This window comes from Pseudophryne corroboree, chromosome 4 (assembly GCF_028390025.1).
Source record: "Pseudophryne corroboree isolate aPseCor3 chromosome 4, aPseCor3.hap2, whole genome shotgun sequence".
NCBI lineage: Eukaryota > Metazoa > Chordata > Amphibia > Anura > Myobatrachidae > Pseudophryne > Pseudophryne corroboree.
In genome coordinates this window covers 278,006,610-278,021,674 of record NC_086447.1, presented here as the reverse complement: position 1 = coordinate 278,021,674, position 15,065 = coordinate 278,006,610, and the positions used below count along the sequence as shown (strand labels likewise).

The 15,065-nt window shown below is 41.1% G+C and overlaps 2 protein-coding genes across 8 annotated transcripts in view; one reads left to right on the top strand and one right to left on the bottom strand.

Annotated features, from left to right (window-relative positions):
• Nucleotides 1–12,723, bottom strand: part of SMC4 (structural maintenance of chromosomes 4) — a 226,601-nt gene extending 213,878 nt beyond the window's left edge. Inside the window, exons 1-6 of one of the 2 annotated variants that reach the window (XM_063916157.1) lie at nt 12,632–12,723; nt 10,605–10,740; nt 9,963–10,141; nt 9,492–9,683; nt 8,649–8,825; nt 171–335 (exon numbers count right to left, since the gene is read on the bottom strand). In XM_063916157.1, the coding sequence (XP_063772227.1) occupies nt 171–335; nt 8,649–8,825; nt 9,492–9,683; nt 9,963–10,141; nt 10,605–10,734 (843 nt within the window). In that variant the 5' untranslated portion in view covers nt 10,735–10,740; nt 12,632–12,723. Of the gene's footprint in view, nt 1–170; nt 336–8,648; nt 8,826–9,491; nt 9,684–9,962; nt 10,142–10,604; nt 10,741–12,091; nt 12,176–12,631 lie in introns of those variants that run through there. The other variant, XM_063916156.1, reaches the window with a different exon arrangement.
• Nucleotides 12,383–15,065, top strand: part of IFT80 (intraflagellar transport 80) — a 519,318-nt gene continuing 516,635 nt past the window's right edge. For 3 of the 6 annotated variants that reach the window (XM_063916164.1, XM_063916159.1, XM_063916158.1), the window contains exon 1: nt 12,913–13,066. The gene's annotated coding sequence lies outside the window, so the exon portion shown is untranslated. Of the gene's footprint in view, nt 12,461–12,743; nt 12,830–12,912; nt 13,067–15,065 lie in introns of those variants that run through there. The other 3 variants (XM_063916161.1, XM_063916162.1, XM_063916160.1) reach the window with 3 other exon arrangements.

Below are 15,065 nucleotides of genomic sequence, written 5' to 3'. Positions count from 1 at the left end.
ATATACATATATATATATATATACACATACACACACACACATATATTCTACATACTTGTTCCTCAACATGAAAAACCACCGAAATGAAAGTCCACTGAGTTTATATATACAAATATGGGGTCTAAAGAGCTTCCAACATTGCTCTTAAATAAACGAATAGAAACACTTACCTTTTCCCCTCTCTGCTGATTTAGAGCTTCAACTCTGCGACACAGAATTTCAATTGGTTCTTTTAGTCTCTCTGAACCAATAATATCTTCTAAATATTCCAGCATTCCTTCATCATGCTCGGTTTGTCCTTTAGGCTTCATCATAGCAATCTGTTCAACTTCACCCTACAATAATATTTGAAAATCAAGAAACTCATCAACTTTATTAGAACTAAACTGTATGTGTGTATACAATTTTTTTTATATTTCTGTTGTACACATTACTCAATCTTAAAATTCGACATAACAGCTGTTTACGTATAAAAAAAAATGTTAAGTGGTTGCTCTGAAAGCTACCATACTGTACATCTGATATACTGTGCTACTGTATGGATGCATTTAAAAACCACAAGATAAGCTAATTATCTGAATTAAGTAAATATAATTGATACACTCACTATATTATAGATATCCATTTACATACAGGGTGGCTCAAAGGCAGGTGTAAGTAAATATTTATATGATGTTTATATACAAGTATTTACATTTACACCCGAAATAGAAACAAATAAATTCCAAACGCAATGATGATTAAAATGCCAGAATTCATGTTAATATGCGATTTCTTTTGTGGCACAAGTAGAATACAGTAGCTTAAACAAAAAAACAAAAAACAAAAACACACTACTTCACTTCTTACAATAAAACCTTGGCATGCATATTTCACCTAAACAATAGTTTCATAGGCATTTATGGTTATAGCTTAATCTTCTTTTCAACATACTAGCTACTACACATTTTAGTTTAGATTTCTTGACTCCCTCCTCCTCTGCACAACGTTGACATTTGATGTTTATAGTTATTCTGTTGTACTTTGATACAATAAAATATTTACAAAAAAAAAAAAACAGTATTACAAGCTTATCACAATTCTGTCCATTTCATACGTAGGGGGCCTATTTAGCAAGCAAATATATGGGCTTAGCCTTAAATCATGCAGAAATGAAATTTTCTGTATTTTTTCTTTTTAGTATCATACCTATGTAAGAAAAGCTCAACAGTGAAGTTAACTCAATTATATTCTCTGTTAATGCCTACATAATCGCATTGTAGAGAGCAAAGCATTATTCTCTACAGAAGTTAATGCTCTCTGCTTCGCAGCAAACAGAAAAACGTTAAGCAAATCTTTAAATAAGTTACCTTTAATAACGTCACCTGAATGTGGTGTTATATGAAGATAATCCTCATCACTTGCAAAAAACTGCAGGGATACATGGATCTTTCCCCATCAGTCCCTGCAGGCCACAGCAAACCCCACCCCCCCTCTCATTTGGCAGTTATTTGGACAGTGTTCCCAGCAGGGAAAGGGGGAATGGGGGGGGGGGGGGGGGGAGAATGATGGTGTTAAGGTTAGGCTAATGCTCCATCACCGAAAGCACAATGGGCTGTATCAGATGTTCTCAAGACACCCCAATGGTCCAGGTTTTAGGTATATCCATGGCTCAGCAGATGGTTAAATCACATTGGCTGAGGTGCTAATTAATACCTCATTTACACCAACCAGCATATAACACGGGTTATTGCACATGAAAGCGCACAATACGTGTTGCTGGTTGGTGTAAAAGGGCCAAGTTGGAATATTCCGGCTCAAGTGACCCGGTATTCCAACTCGGGTATCTTGCAGGGTTGAACACGGTTCATCCCAGCAAGCTGTGCAGTGTAAACATAAGCCGGGTCGATGTGACCCGGCTCCTGTTCACAGTGAATGGAAGGGCAGCGCCCTGCCCACAGTTCAACCTATAATCATACTAGTAATTCCGCTAGGATGCGGGAAGGTGCATGGGGCAGCATGTGCGCGCTCGAAAAGGGGACATGGCCCCACCGGCATCACTAGTGGAGCGGCCCTCATCAATGTTACAAATACGGGCGTGCCCAGCAGTCTACATCACCAATGGGGGTGTGCCCAGCACGCTTCCCTCAAGCTCTCCATTTAATATGAATACACACATACAAACACTGAAGAGACGGTGCATCAGGATGCACATAAGCCTAACATGAAGTCTGAGCATACTCAATACTACATAGAGCAGGACAGTGTTTTCAGACAAATAGAAAGAATGCTGATACAGACTTCACAGGTATAGCGTGTTAATGCAAGCAAAGTCACTGAAATTATTAATAGAAAATGATAATATTGGTGGAAAATATTTGAGCCAAACATGCCCTACTGCAATTTTAAAAAAAAGACTATTGAATCTTTTTTTTCTAGTGTTATTCAGTGCATTTAAATTATTTTGTCACTGAGAAACCGCAATATTCACAATGTGAAACATACAATTATGTTCATTATCAGACTACACTGCAAGCAAAAGGAAAGGACCGATGTCAAAGGGAACCTGGAACAAAAGGAGGGTAAAAAGCAATTTTGTCGATATTAAGGGGAAGATGTACTAAGCCTTGGAGAGAGATACAACCAACCTATCCTTTTTCAAACACAGCCAGTAACATTGTGGTTAGGAGAGAATTAGCTGGTACTTATCACTCTCCAAAGATTAGTACATTTCTCCCTATGAAAGGGAAGAAATTAAGCCATTGTATGATAAACATTTAAGATAATGGCCGGGATATAATGAAGTCCGAGTTTGGCAGTTGTGTGGTATGCTGGCCGAACGGGGGTTTTTTTTGTTTGTTTTTTTAAAGGGGCAATCATTTACAAGGTATGGTTTAGCCTTGTAAATGATTGCCACTTTAAATAGAAAGTTAGTTTGGCCGGAATCGTGCACAGCCCCCGAACTCTGTCTTCATTACATCCCGCCCAACGTTCTGGATAAAATAGTGGCCCTAATATAAAACAAAATATCTACTAGTAACTGTCAGACAACGTATTTGGAACATCAGCACATGATCATCATCAATGGTAATTTTGTAGATGGCAAATTATACATTCTACAAATTCTATAAATTCTACAGCGCATCATACTACCTCCATATTCTTTGCTTTTAATAGATATTACATTTCTAAGTCTTTGTTTTTTAGCCATGTATTTCTATAAGACAGAGTTGCTTTCTTTTGTTGTCCTAGAACACAACACAATAGAAATTTGTGCTCTGTATACAACTGTATCCAATCCAAAGAGCACAACCGTTGTATTTAAAGTAACAAAAACAAACAATCTGACAAAAAACAAAAAAAATACATGGGGCAGGGGGCTTCTACTTAAATATTGCAGAAAGTAAATAAACTAATAGTTATCTGAGGGGATGTAGTTGTGTGACCGGCGTCACAATACTGACCCCTCAAATTCCCGTCAGTCAGCTTGCCAACTAACAAGAACTATTTCCACTCGTGGGTGTTCACGACAACCACAGAGTAAGATTAGAACCTGTGGAGAGCTCAGCGAGCCCGCAAGGGGCTTCATTGCGCTTGCCCCCTTTGCATTCTAAACCACAGGATCCCAGCATCGCTATGGTGACCAGCGGGATCCCAAACGCCGGTCACCCATACTAAACCCGTCTGAAGATGTCAGTATGGGCATAATACAGACAAGAACCACCTCACAAACGTTATATAGATGTTCTGTGTCTAGTTAGAGAGATACTACTGAAATTATAAAGTCTTCTCCACCAAATGGAAGCGTGATCATCACTGCTGCTACCGGGTAAACTCCCATCTAGTTGCTGTGCTGCATGCCAGTGCCATGCGAATGTGGAGGAGTGGTGCTCACTCAGAGCAATGATGCATACATGTCCCCTTTTCGGATGCATGTAAAATCTCATTGTTATTACAGTAAACAGCAAGTGTTAAACCTTTCTAAGATGTCATGCAATGAAAATATTATAGAGGCAGCGCAACAAAAAAAAAAAAAAAAAAAAAAAAAAAAAGGGGGGGACCCCCAGAAATGTTAGAGTACATTTGGACAAGCGCTTGACCTGACCATGTGTCAGAATGTTAGCAAAAAAAAAAAGAAAGAAAAAAATTACTACATAAAACTTATTTAGACAGAAAAAACTAAGCAAGAGGAATAGAAAAAAATGAAAGATAAAAAGGCTAGAACAATTTAGCCTAACCTCTACCCACTTCCTGAACCCTCACTCATTCATATGTGAGTGATGTGCAACTTTCATTAATGCATTACCACAAATGAAGTTGTAAACACCACAACACACTTCATTTACTTATTTTCAAAAATTTCAGCTCAGGAAATGAAAATATTTATTCAATGAAAATGACTCAGTTACAAACTCAAAATGTGTTTAGAAAGCAAACTGAAGATGAAGAAACATTTCTGTCAAATAAAATAAAAATCGGGTGAAAAAAAAACAAAAAAACCCCAAAACCAAGCATCTCATTTTTTCTGTGACAAATCTGTTACAATTATTCACAAATAGACAATTCTTAAATTATTGTGTGTGAGAACCAAGCTTTTCAATGCTTTCTTTATCGACGATAAAATGATTCTTGCAACAGATAGTTGCAATTGAGAAAAAATAAAAAAAAATAAAAAAAACACACACCACTAGTGTAAGCTGCGCAAAAAAAGGGAAATGTCCTATGCAAAAAAAAAAAAAAAAACACAAAAAAAAAAAAACATTATAAACATCTATATATCTCGAAGTTAGGGTATTTTAAGGAAATGAAGAGTATCTCTAAAATAAAAAATATATATTTTATTATATATCTATCTATATCTATCGCTCAATTCAACGCACTCGCCATTCCTAGGAAAGGGGAGCACTGGGCTGTGACCACCTGCTCATGTATACACATACAGAGTTTTCCAGTTATGCATTAAAATATTTAGGTGAATGAAAGTGAGTGAGTGAGTGTGTGTGTGTGTATGTATATATATGTGTATGTATATATATGTGTATATATATATATATATATATATATATATATATATATATATATATATATATATATATATATATATAATTTTTATTTTTAGAAGACTATATCAAACAATGTGATCCTAGAAAAAGGTCAGCCATGTTTAAAACGTTACTGGCACCTGCCTATTGATAATTTTAAACACAAAACAAGTTGTTAAAAAGTGATCAGCGGTCAATGTGTAGATGCCACCTCACAAACTATTTATCGGTCAGGACACAAAACAATTGGGAAAAATCTATATTTAAAAATAACTAAACCAAACTGTTCTACTGGTAATTGTGTAGAAGGCAATTAACAAATCAGGTAAATTTTTTGTGTTTTAGTAGAAAGCATTCTACCCACTTAACTGGCAGGGTCAGATCACATGCGACCACAACACCCCACTGTGTCCCCCAGTTTTTGACGAGTAAATCTGTTCTATGGGTGTGCATAATATTTTTAAAAATTAATTTTAAAAACTTAAATTAAAAAAAAATATTTGTATGAACAGTTTTGAAGGAAAAAATTGTCAGTTAGTGGTTATAATAGGGATCCATTACATGGAGAACTCAACATGAATTTGCACCCCAATATATGCCGAGTACTATGGGAGTGCGGTCCATCTATGAATTTAGGTGTACAGGTTTGTTTGTTATATTAGATAGATAAATAAAAACAAACATACCTGTACACCCAAATTCATAGATGGACCACATTCACATAGTAGTGTGTGTGTGTGTGTGTGTGTGTGTGTGTGTGTGTGTTTTATTTTTTATTAGATAGGCATACAGATCTATATTATATAGATATCTATATCGAGACACGCAAACATACATATGTGTACACAAACATTATATACATATACACATTAAAGATACATATACACAAGGTGGGAGAGAAGGCAAACTAGATACTATGTTCCAATGGAGTAAATGGTGACTTTTTACATAAAAATCTGATTGGAATAACAAATATCAGTATGTCTAATATTATAATAAAGTGCATATCAACTTCCACCTGGTGCAACAGAATTCAATCAGACAAAATCACAAATAGTTGCCAAGAAATGCCCCACTAATTTGTTGCTTGCAATGAAATGCAATATAAATGGTCTAGCTCAGATCAGAAAATGATATTAAACTTTACCACTAGCACGCTGCTGGGATGGAATGAATACACACCTACCCCCCCCCTCCAAAACTAGGATTAGATTTGTTTTAACATTTAAGACTAGAAAGCTGTAAACAATTATTTGTCGTCAACTATTTACCATTTATGTACTCTCAATATAAAGAGGGTAGAGGAATTAAGAATTGGATATATGCCATATGCCTTTCGTTTTTCATGAACCATTGCACTGTTACTGAAATAATCACTCAAGTAAACTGTGCAGTTTGTATTTTTACTAAGTGTTATTGGAGGACTGCTTTTCTTTTAAAATAGAGGTTTACCATCTACACACAAATGCAATATGGCATTTTAGATCACACAATGTTTTGATCCTGCAAATATTACTATAGGAATGACAAAAATTTAGCACAGCCAAGCATGTAAAAAATAAAATAAAAAATAATCAATCATTTACTGATAACATGCCCATAAAACTTTCATTTACAAGATGCGTCACATTGTCACACTTAGGCATGCAATACACACAGGTATACCAAACTAAATTGAAAGGAAAGGTAAATCTTCCAATATATTATTTGCAATGCTGGACTGACATTTTAACATCTGCAATTGTACTATAATACTAATCAAAAGCATGGTTTGAGCAAGATATGGAAATTAAAAGAGCACTTGAAGACATTTTGGTTTTCCACTCCCCCTATTGCTTTAAGCAAACGATCTTTACATTTGTGGTCTACTTGGTAATATTTGACTTACTATAAAACAATTCAGCATTTCAAGAGAAATAATTTAAGATGATACATTTTAATTACAATAGCACTTCTCAGATTTATAAAAATATAGGTAACTGGTGTTAAGACAAATCTTGCCAGTATCAAAAATTGAATCTAAACTGTATAATATTATGTATATTGAGTAGTTTTATTTTAACGAGGAAGTACTGCAAGTCTTTTTGTATCAGACAATACTATGCTACAAGAGCTCTAAAGCCAGCAGTTACCTTGGATGCATTTAGTGTGCTCCCTGTGTATAGTGCTAGATTCTAATGAAGGCCTGTAATAATTAACTTTTTACAGGCCATAAAAGAGAATTCTCCTTTCAGGTGGCTACACTAGACTTCCGATTGATCCATTGCATTTTCCACATAAAATACATCACAAAGGAGTATATGAAGAGAACACCACTTCTACTTTAATTTTCACTCATATTTTGGATGAGGTCCTTTGACCAATGGGAATTAAAGATTTTTTTATTTTTTTAGATAGGTGCATAGAAATAAATTTTAGCCAACTAGTACCAACTTAAAATATACAAAATTATAAAAACTGATAGAATATGGAATGTTGCCCATTTTAAGGAAAAAATTAAATTAAAAACATGATTATCTTTCTCCATTATTTTCAAAAAAATTCAAATCTTAAAAAAGGAAAAGATAACTGAAAGTTGCATCAACACCATTGTTCCATAATCACAAATAAGCAACAGCACTAGACATATGAAGTTATATGGCAACAGTGAATTAACAATATCATGCCAACATTAAAGAGCTGTAAAGTCTTAAAATATATTTAAAAAAAAAAAAAAAAAAAAAACACACACACACACACACACACACACACACACACACACGAAAACCACATATTATATACTGGAAACATTTCACTATTAACTCTGTGTACACACTTAAACCACTGCAGATAAAGCACCAACAGAGATGTTCGACATATTCAAGAATAAAAAACTGAGTCCTTCAAATACAAAAGTATCAGATGACAGATCATGTCGAGCAAAGAGTTAACAGACCCAAAACTTCATTGTAGGCAATATTTCTTTTTGGCAGAAATAATTTCACCCAGCATATTATGATCAACTGGGAAAGCTATAGCAGCAAAACTTTTTGAAAATGCAAGGACAACCAACACCGCCAATACATTTTAAAACTACAACCAGTAAACTAACAAAACGCAGTAATCTACTAAAATAACACATTTAGCAAAACAAATGTTTTCGTAAAATACACAATTGAAGGCATATTTGCAGTAAATCCAACATACTTTTACTACACAAGAGAACATAATAAAGTAAAAATATTTGTACTGAAGTCAGTCTGGGTGACACAGAGTTTGTGCAGAATTCTTGCCACACTAGAGCAGCACAATAATATTGGGGTCCTCTATTTTACCACCCAATATTTACGTGCTGCTAAAGCAGAACAGATAGCGCCATTGTTTCCCTTGGTCATCATGTCACTAAAACAAATCAAAAGCTCTGGTCATCTTCCATAAAAAACTAAAGCAGCAAAAAATGATTAGTATCTTTAATATAGCATGCAAATCATGATGTGCTGCTACAGCATTTTAAGGATTTCACACAAAGAAACAATGTAGTTTAAACATATCACTGCTACATACAGTATGTTGCCAAGAAAACTGAAACCGCTTTGAAACAAGACTGGAATGACCATAATAATAATAATAATAATAATATTATCTTACCTGCAAAATAAGAAACCTGTTGTGATCCAAATCAATCCCATGACTTCTGAGCAAAACACCAACATCCTTAAATGACTTTTTCTTACCACTAATGTGATACACAGAGGAATTATCTTTATAAGCAGTTCTTGATACATAGAACTTGCTATCAGGGATTACTTCAAAATCATCACCTTCCTGTGAAGGTAAAAAAACAGTAATATTTATGCAATTGACACGTTAATAAAAAATAAAAAAAATTAATAAGTGATTTGCTGTAAAATACTTCAAGTAGCCCTTTAAAATTTAATTGTTCAGATTTTTTTCATGCTAACCCTTCAATCTTAATACTTTTTTAGATGACAAAAAAAAAAATACCAATACTAATATTTCCTTTGTAAAGAAGAAAAACCACATGGCATACAACCAATGTACTAGCTCTTATTATAGACATCGGACAACAATGGGGAGACAATCAGCATGCAACTAGGAAACAAACAAAACGAGACGTGGGAGGAGTGCACAAGGTCCTGGATCACTACAAAAATACAAATGTGCAAGCACATCAAATGGAACATCCAGCGCACTAAAGTATGAGCAGAAGCAAAAAAATACAAAAAATTATAAACACACACACACACATATATAGCTCCTGTCAGATCAAAAATCTAGAGTTGCATCAGACTGAAAAGATAGACATTACAACACCCTATTTACTTTTAATGCCGACATGACTTAAAGTAAGCAACTATATGGAATTACAGGTCTGTATTATTATTTTTAAAGTAACTTAAAAAAAAAAAACCCACAAGAAACTATTTTGACCCACGATGTGGAATGACAATAGGCCAAACCCAGCCTCACCTTGTCGATGATCTTCTGAAAATGAACTTCCACGGTGCAGCTCTGAACATCTTTGTGCTCATCAGAATTATGGATCAGTACCGACAGTTTTTTGGATCTTATTTTTTGAGCTCGATATCCAAAAACAAACAGCATTGAATCAATGACATTGGATTTTCCACTACCATTGGGCCCAATAATGCACGAAAAGCGCTAAACCAAAAAAACAAGATCTCAGTGTAAGAGTAATATCTTGATCACATTAAAATGGAAAAGGTTTGAGGAGATTTAACTAAGCCATCACTATCTGCTAAATAAATGAGAGTGGCCAGCACAGCATAATACAACGAACAGAACTGCAGACACATTTTACATGACATTAAAAGAAAGCAAAAGCATCTATACATGTAGTACTATTTCACAAAATTGTTCAAGTAGTGTTTTGGGCAGGATGGGTAAAGGCAGAAGCATAGACATACTGACAGATATCACCTTATGAAAGGGCCCCAAGATGCGTTCACCAGCATACGATTTGAAGTTCTGGTTCACAATATGGGTTATCATGAGACGAGGAGCTCCAGCTTCATTGGTCATTGCTGGAGGTGGGGGAGGAGGGATGCTACTTAAAATCTCCTCTAAACTTCGATTGTCAGTCACCTCATTAGGAGTCTCTGAAAGGAACAAAATAAGAAATACATCAATTGTGCAAACTGCACAAAGCAAGGAGACGCTGAGGAATATCCTGAATGACAGGTTGTACCCATCCTAGTGACAAGCTACTCTGGGACCCAGAAAACCGCCCTTCCTCCCCCTCGAAGCGCCCACCCCTTTCTATTAGGATCTTGCACCCTTTCTCTATGGGAAGCGTTCGTCTCCACTGCCACTACGGGACCAGCGGCTGCCTCAGTAACACACACATGCAGGAGAGGGAGATGAGTACGCACTCACCCGGCGCCGTGCACAGGAGAGCGGAGACACAGTTACGTACATGACCGCTATATCAGTCTCCACTGCCTGCTGGCAGACAAGGGGTTACCCGCCTGTCACCTTCCCAGCGGCAGCTCCCCGAAGGGTGCAGGAGGGGGGTATCACTGACCAGCCCGTATGCTCCCCCGCCCCCCGGGTCAGTCATACCTTGTGCCGCTGGCTGCCCATCCGCTTGTGCTTCCTCGGGAGCAGGCAGGGCCGAGTCGCTCTCACTCAGGAGCCGCTCCGCGGGTTCCCTGGCCACGGCTGTGGAGGTTTTGGTCTTTTTGGGTGGCATGGTGATCTGAGGAGCGAGAGAGACAAGTCAAATAACAGGCACCCCACACCCGAGTCCATGGCGTGGGGTGTCACTGGGGAATCGATACCTCTCCCCGACTGATACGGCAGTGATAGGAAGTTACATCCAGAGGTTACTTTGTGTCCTGGTGATGGCACTGAGCAGCTCGGCACCTATCACACAGCCCCAGCCTCACTGTACAGCACCGATCACACAGTACAGTGAGGGAGGTTGGCTGGAGGACTGTCCCTGCCTCACTGTACAGCACCGGTCACACAGCACAGTGCGGGAGGCTGGCTGGGTGTCTGTCCCAGGCACACACCAGTACAGCATCGATCACACAGCACAGTAGAGGATGCTGTAACATACAGTACAGTTGGGATACTGCCAAACACAGTACAGCACCGATCACATAGTACAGTAGGGGATGCTGGCTAGGAAACTGTCCCTGACACACCAGTACAGCACCGATCACACAGCACAGTTGGGATACCTCCGAACACACAACAGCACCGAACACATAGTACAGTAGGCAGGGGATGCTGGCATACACAGTACAGCACCGATCACATAATACAGTAGTCAGGGGTTGCTGGCATACACAGTACAGCACCGATCACAGTACAGTAGGCAGGGTATGCTGGCATAGACAGTACAGCACCGATCACAATACAGTAGGCAGGGGATGCTGACAGTACAGCACCGATCACAGTACAGTAGTCAGGGGTTGCTGGCATACACAGTACAGCACCGATCACACAGTACAGTAGGCAGGGTATGCTGGCATAGACAGTACAGCACCGATCACATAATACAGTAGGCAGGGGATGCTGACAGTACAGCACCGATCACATAATACAGTAGGCAGGGGATGCTGACACAGTACAACACCGATCACATAATACAGTAGGCAGGGGATGCTGACACAGTACAGCACCGATCACATAATACAGTAGGCAGGGGATGCTGACACAGTACAGCACCGATCACATAATACAGTAGGCAGGGGATGCTGGCATACACAGTACAGCACCGATCACATAATACAGTAGGCAGGGGATGCTGGCATACACAGTACAGCACCGATCACATAATACAGTAGGCAGGGGATGCTGGCATACACAGTACAGTACGGGACGCCAGGTAGGCTGCAGGTGAGGTGCCCCCGGGGCACATTGCTGCCGGCAGTGTGAGAGGTGCCGCGGCCGGAGTGAGGGGTGATCCTCCATAGAGGGGGAGCCGGTGTGTGCCTCGGTGACAGCTGCTCACCCCCCGCCCAGCACAGCCTGTCACACCGCCGGACGGTCTCCCCCCATCCCGCTAAAACGAATGAGTGGCAATGTGTGAGTTAAATCACCTGCTGAGCGCTCCCGCCGCCTAGTCCCGACACCGGCAGCTTGCGTGATTTTTTTGCCGATTTTTCGCGGTGTCCCGACTGTGTGGCGGAGTGTTCTCCAGACAGGACGCGGGATGCTCAGTCGCTGCCTGCCAGCACCTCAGCTGCTCCACTCGAAAATGGCGCCCAAAATCCAAACTCGAACCGAAGTTCGTTACAAACGCGCACTGCCTTCTGGGAGTCTGCTCAGATTTGAAAAAAAAAAATGGGGCAGGCAGGGTGCCATCTTCCCGGCAGCGAGGGGATAGCACAGCGCCGCCGCCACTCCGGGGACTTAATCACAGGACCCCACAACTCCGCCCCGACAGTCTGTGCAGGCCACCGGCCACGGTAATAACGGGTTTAATAAAGAGAAAGGCATATCAAAATAAGTGACGGTTATTGGACCACTAGGCGGTTTGAAAAGGCGGGGCTAGGTTGCGGGGCAACCGAAAAGGGGCGTGTGTGGTGGGTGTGTCTACACTAGTGCAGCCTACAGTAGGCCGATCATAGCTCCTTTACCGCCTATGTGCCGCAGGTCTTCATGATTTGTCCATGGGCGATCACGTGATGCTCGCAGACGCTTCTGCGTCGGCCATGTTACAGTCGGGCAGACCGTTGAGCTGTTGATGGCCGTGAAACTATAGATTCCCAGACAACGCTCTGACTGAGACGTTGACACCAAAGATGAACGTGACCGCTATGTAACCGGCAGCCAGAGTACGTCTCTGCCTGTCACTGACATTGGGAGCATCCACGCTCACAGAGACTGTACAGTACCACGTTTTGTGCTTATAGATGAGAGAGTTGGGGGGGGGGTCCCGTGTGCCAGGAGCCGGTATTATTGTGAGAAGGGGCAGACTGTGCTAACATTGTAACTCTCGCGATACGTTACCATAGCGACGGAACGCCGGGAGAGCCATAAGGAGCGGAGGCCTGTGAGAGAGAGAGCTGCAGGTAATTGTGATCCCCATTCATACACAGCGACGCGCCAATATATTGGTAGATATATTGGCCGTCGGCTGTGCTGCGCGGCCGACGCGATACGTCTGTGAACGACGGAGTTCACAGACGTATCGGCCGTACACACTGGCCGACGGACCCGCAATATATCGGCCGTTCAAGAGAACGGCCGATATATCGACCAGTGTGTACGGGCCCTGGACACACACTGCATTCGATCAATCGAGCGATCGTATGCCTCACAAAAAGCACGTGATCACCCTGAAAAAATGACGCTCAATGACGCTGATTTAATGTTCCATTGAACTCTGCATCCTATATGCATTAAACATGGTACAATGGCCCTCATTCCGAGTTGGTCGCTCGCTAGCTGCTTTTAGCAGCATTGCAGACGCTAGGCCGCCACACTCTGGCAGTGTATCTTAGCTTAGCAGAATAGTGAATGAAAGAGTAGCAGAACTGCTACTAAATATTTTCTTGCAGTTTCTGAGTAGCTTCAGACCTACTCCTAGATTGTGATCAGCTCGGTCCGTTTAGTTCATGCATGTCCAAACTGCGGCCCTCCAGCTGTTGTGAAACTACATATCCCAGCATGCTCTGACACAGTTTTGCTGTCAGAGAATGCTAAAGCTGTGTCAGGGCATGCTGGGATGTGTAGTTTCTCAACAGCTGGAGGGCCGCAGTTTGGACATGCCTGGTTTAGTTCCTGGTTCATACCTCTCAACTGTCCCGCTTTCAGCGGGACAGTCCCGCTATTCGGACCCTGTCCCACCCGCGGGCAGCAGTGTCCAGCGGGTGGGGAGGCTTTGATCACCCGCTGCTCTGCTCTGCAAAGCAGCCAGTGATCACTGAATACATGCTGTGCGCACGCGCACAACATGTATTCAGAGCTAGGAGGGGAGCGGGGGCTGCCCAGCTGCTGGGAGAGCGCTGGGCACGCCCCCAAAAGAAAAAAAAAAACGGGCCGTTTGGCGAGGCCACGCCTACTCGAGCGAGGCCACGCCCATCACGGTCAATGCCACGCCCCCTTTTCGGATCGACGCACAGCTTCGCCGCACAAGAGTCCCGCTATCGACAAGCCAAAAGTTGGGAGGTATGCTGGTTTGACGTTCCAAACACGCCCTGCGTTCGGCCAGCCACTCCCCCGTTTCTCCAGACACTACCGCGTTTTTCTCTGGCACGCCTGCGTTTTTTAGCACACTCCCGGAAAACGCTCAGTTACCACCCAGAAACACCCCCTTCCTGTCAATCATTCAGCGATCAGCAGTGCGACTGAAAAGCGCTGCACGAACAACAGCAAAACTGCTAAGTTTTTAGTTAAATAACTAAGCGCATGCGCCCTGCGTACCATGCACATTTAGCAACAAATCGCAGCATAGCGAAAATCGGCAACGAGCGAACAACTCGGAATGACCACCAATGTGCATACGATTACGAAGGATAATATGGGCTGCACATATGATCAAAGCAGTGCCAGATTAAGGTCTGCATGGGTCTGGAGCTGAAATTTCTGAAAGGCCTATTGTGTGCCTCGGTAGGAGGTGTGATAAGCGCTGCAGTGGGGGTGGTCTAAATATGGGGTGTGGCCTGTGCCATGGGTGTGGCTATCTCTATGGAGGTCATAGTGCCTACCTTCAACCACTTAATAGAGGAGAAGAGCAACAGACCCAAACACACATACATGCAGTGGGGGTATGGGAAATGAAACGGGAGTACTTTTGCGCGCGCCAAAAAAGGGAGCATGGCCACTGTAAAGGAGTGTGTCCGTGAAAGTATATGCATTGGTGTGTCCCCTCCTCTCTTAGTCTGCATGTGCATCATTGTGTCCCCTCCTCTCCTTATCTGTATATGCATTAGTGTGGGTAGAATCTATATCTCCATCGCCTTAAGGACCTGGATGTGACATCAAGTGAGGGCGGAAATTGTCTTATGCCGTTACAGCATTTAAATTTTTTCTCCAATCTAGGTTTGTTGTAAGTTCTTTTCTTGTTTT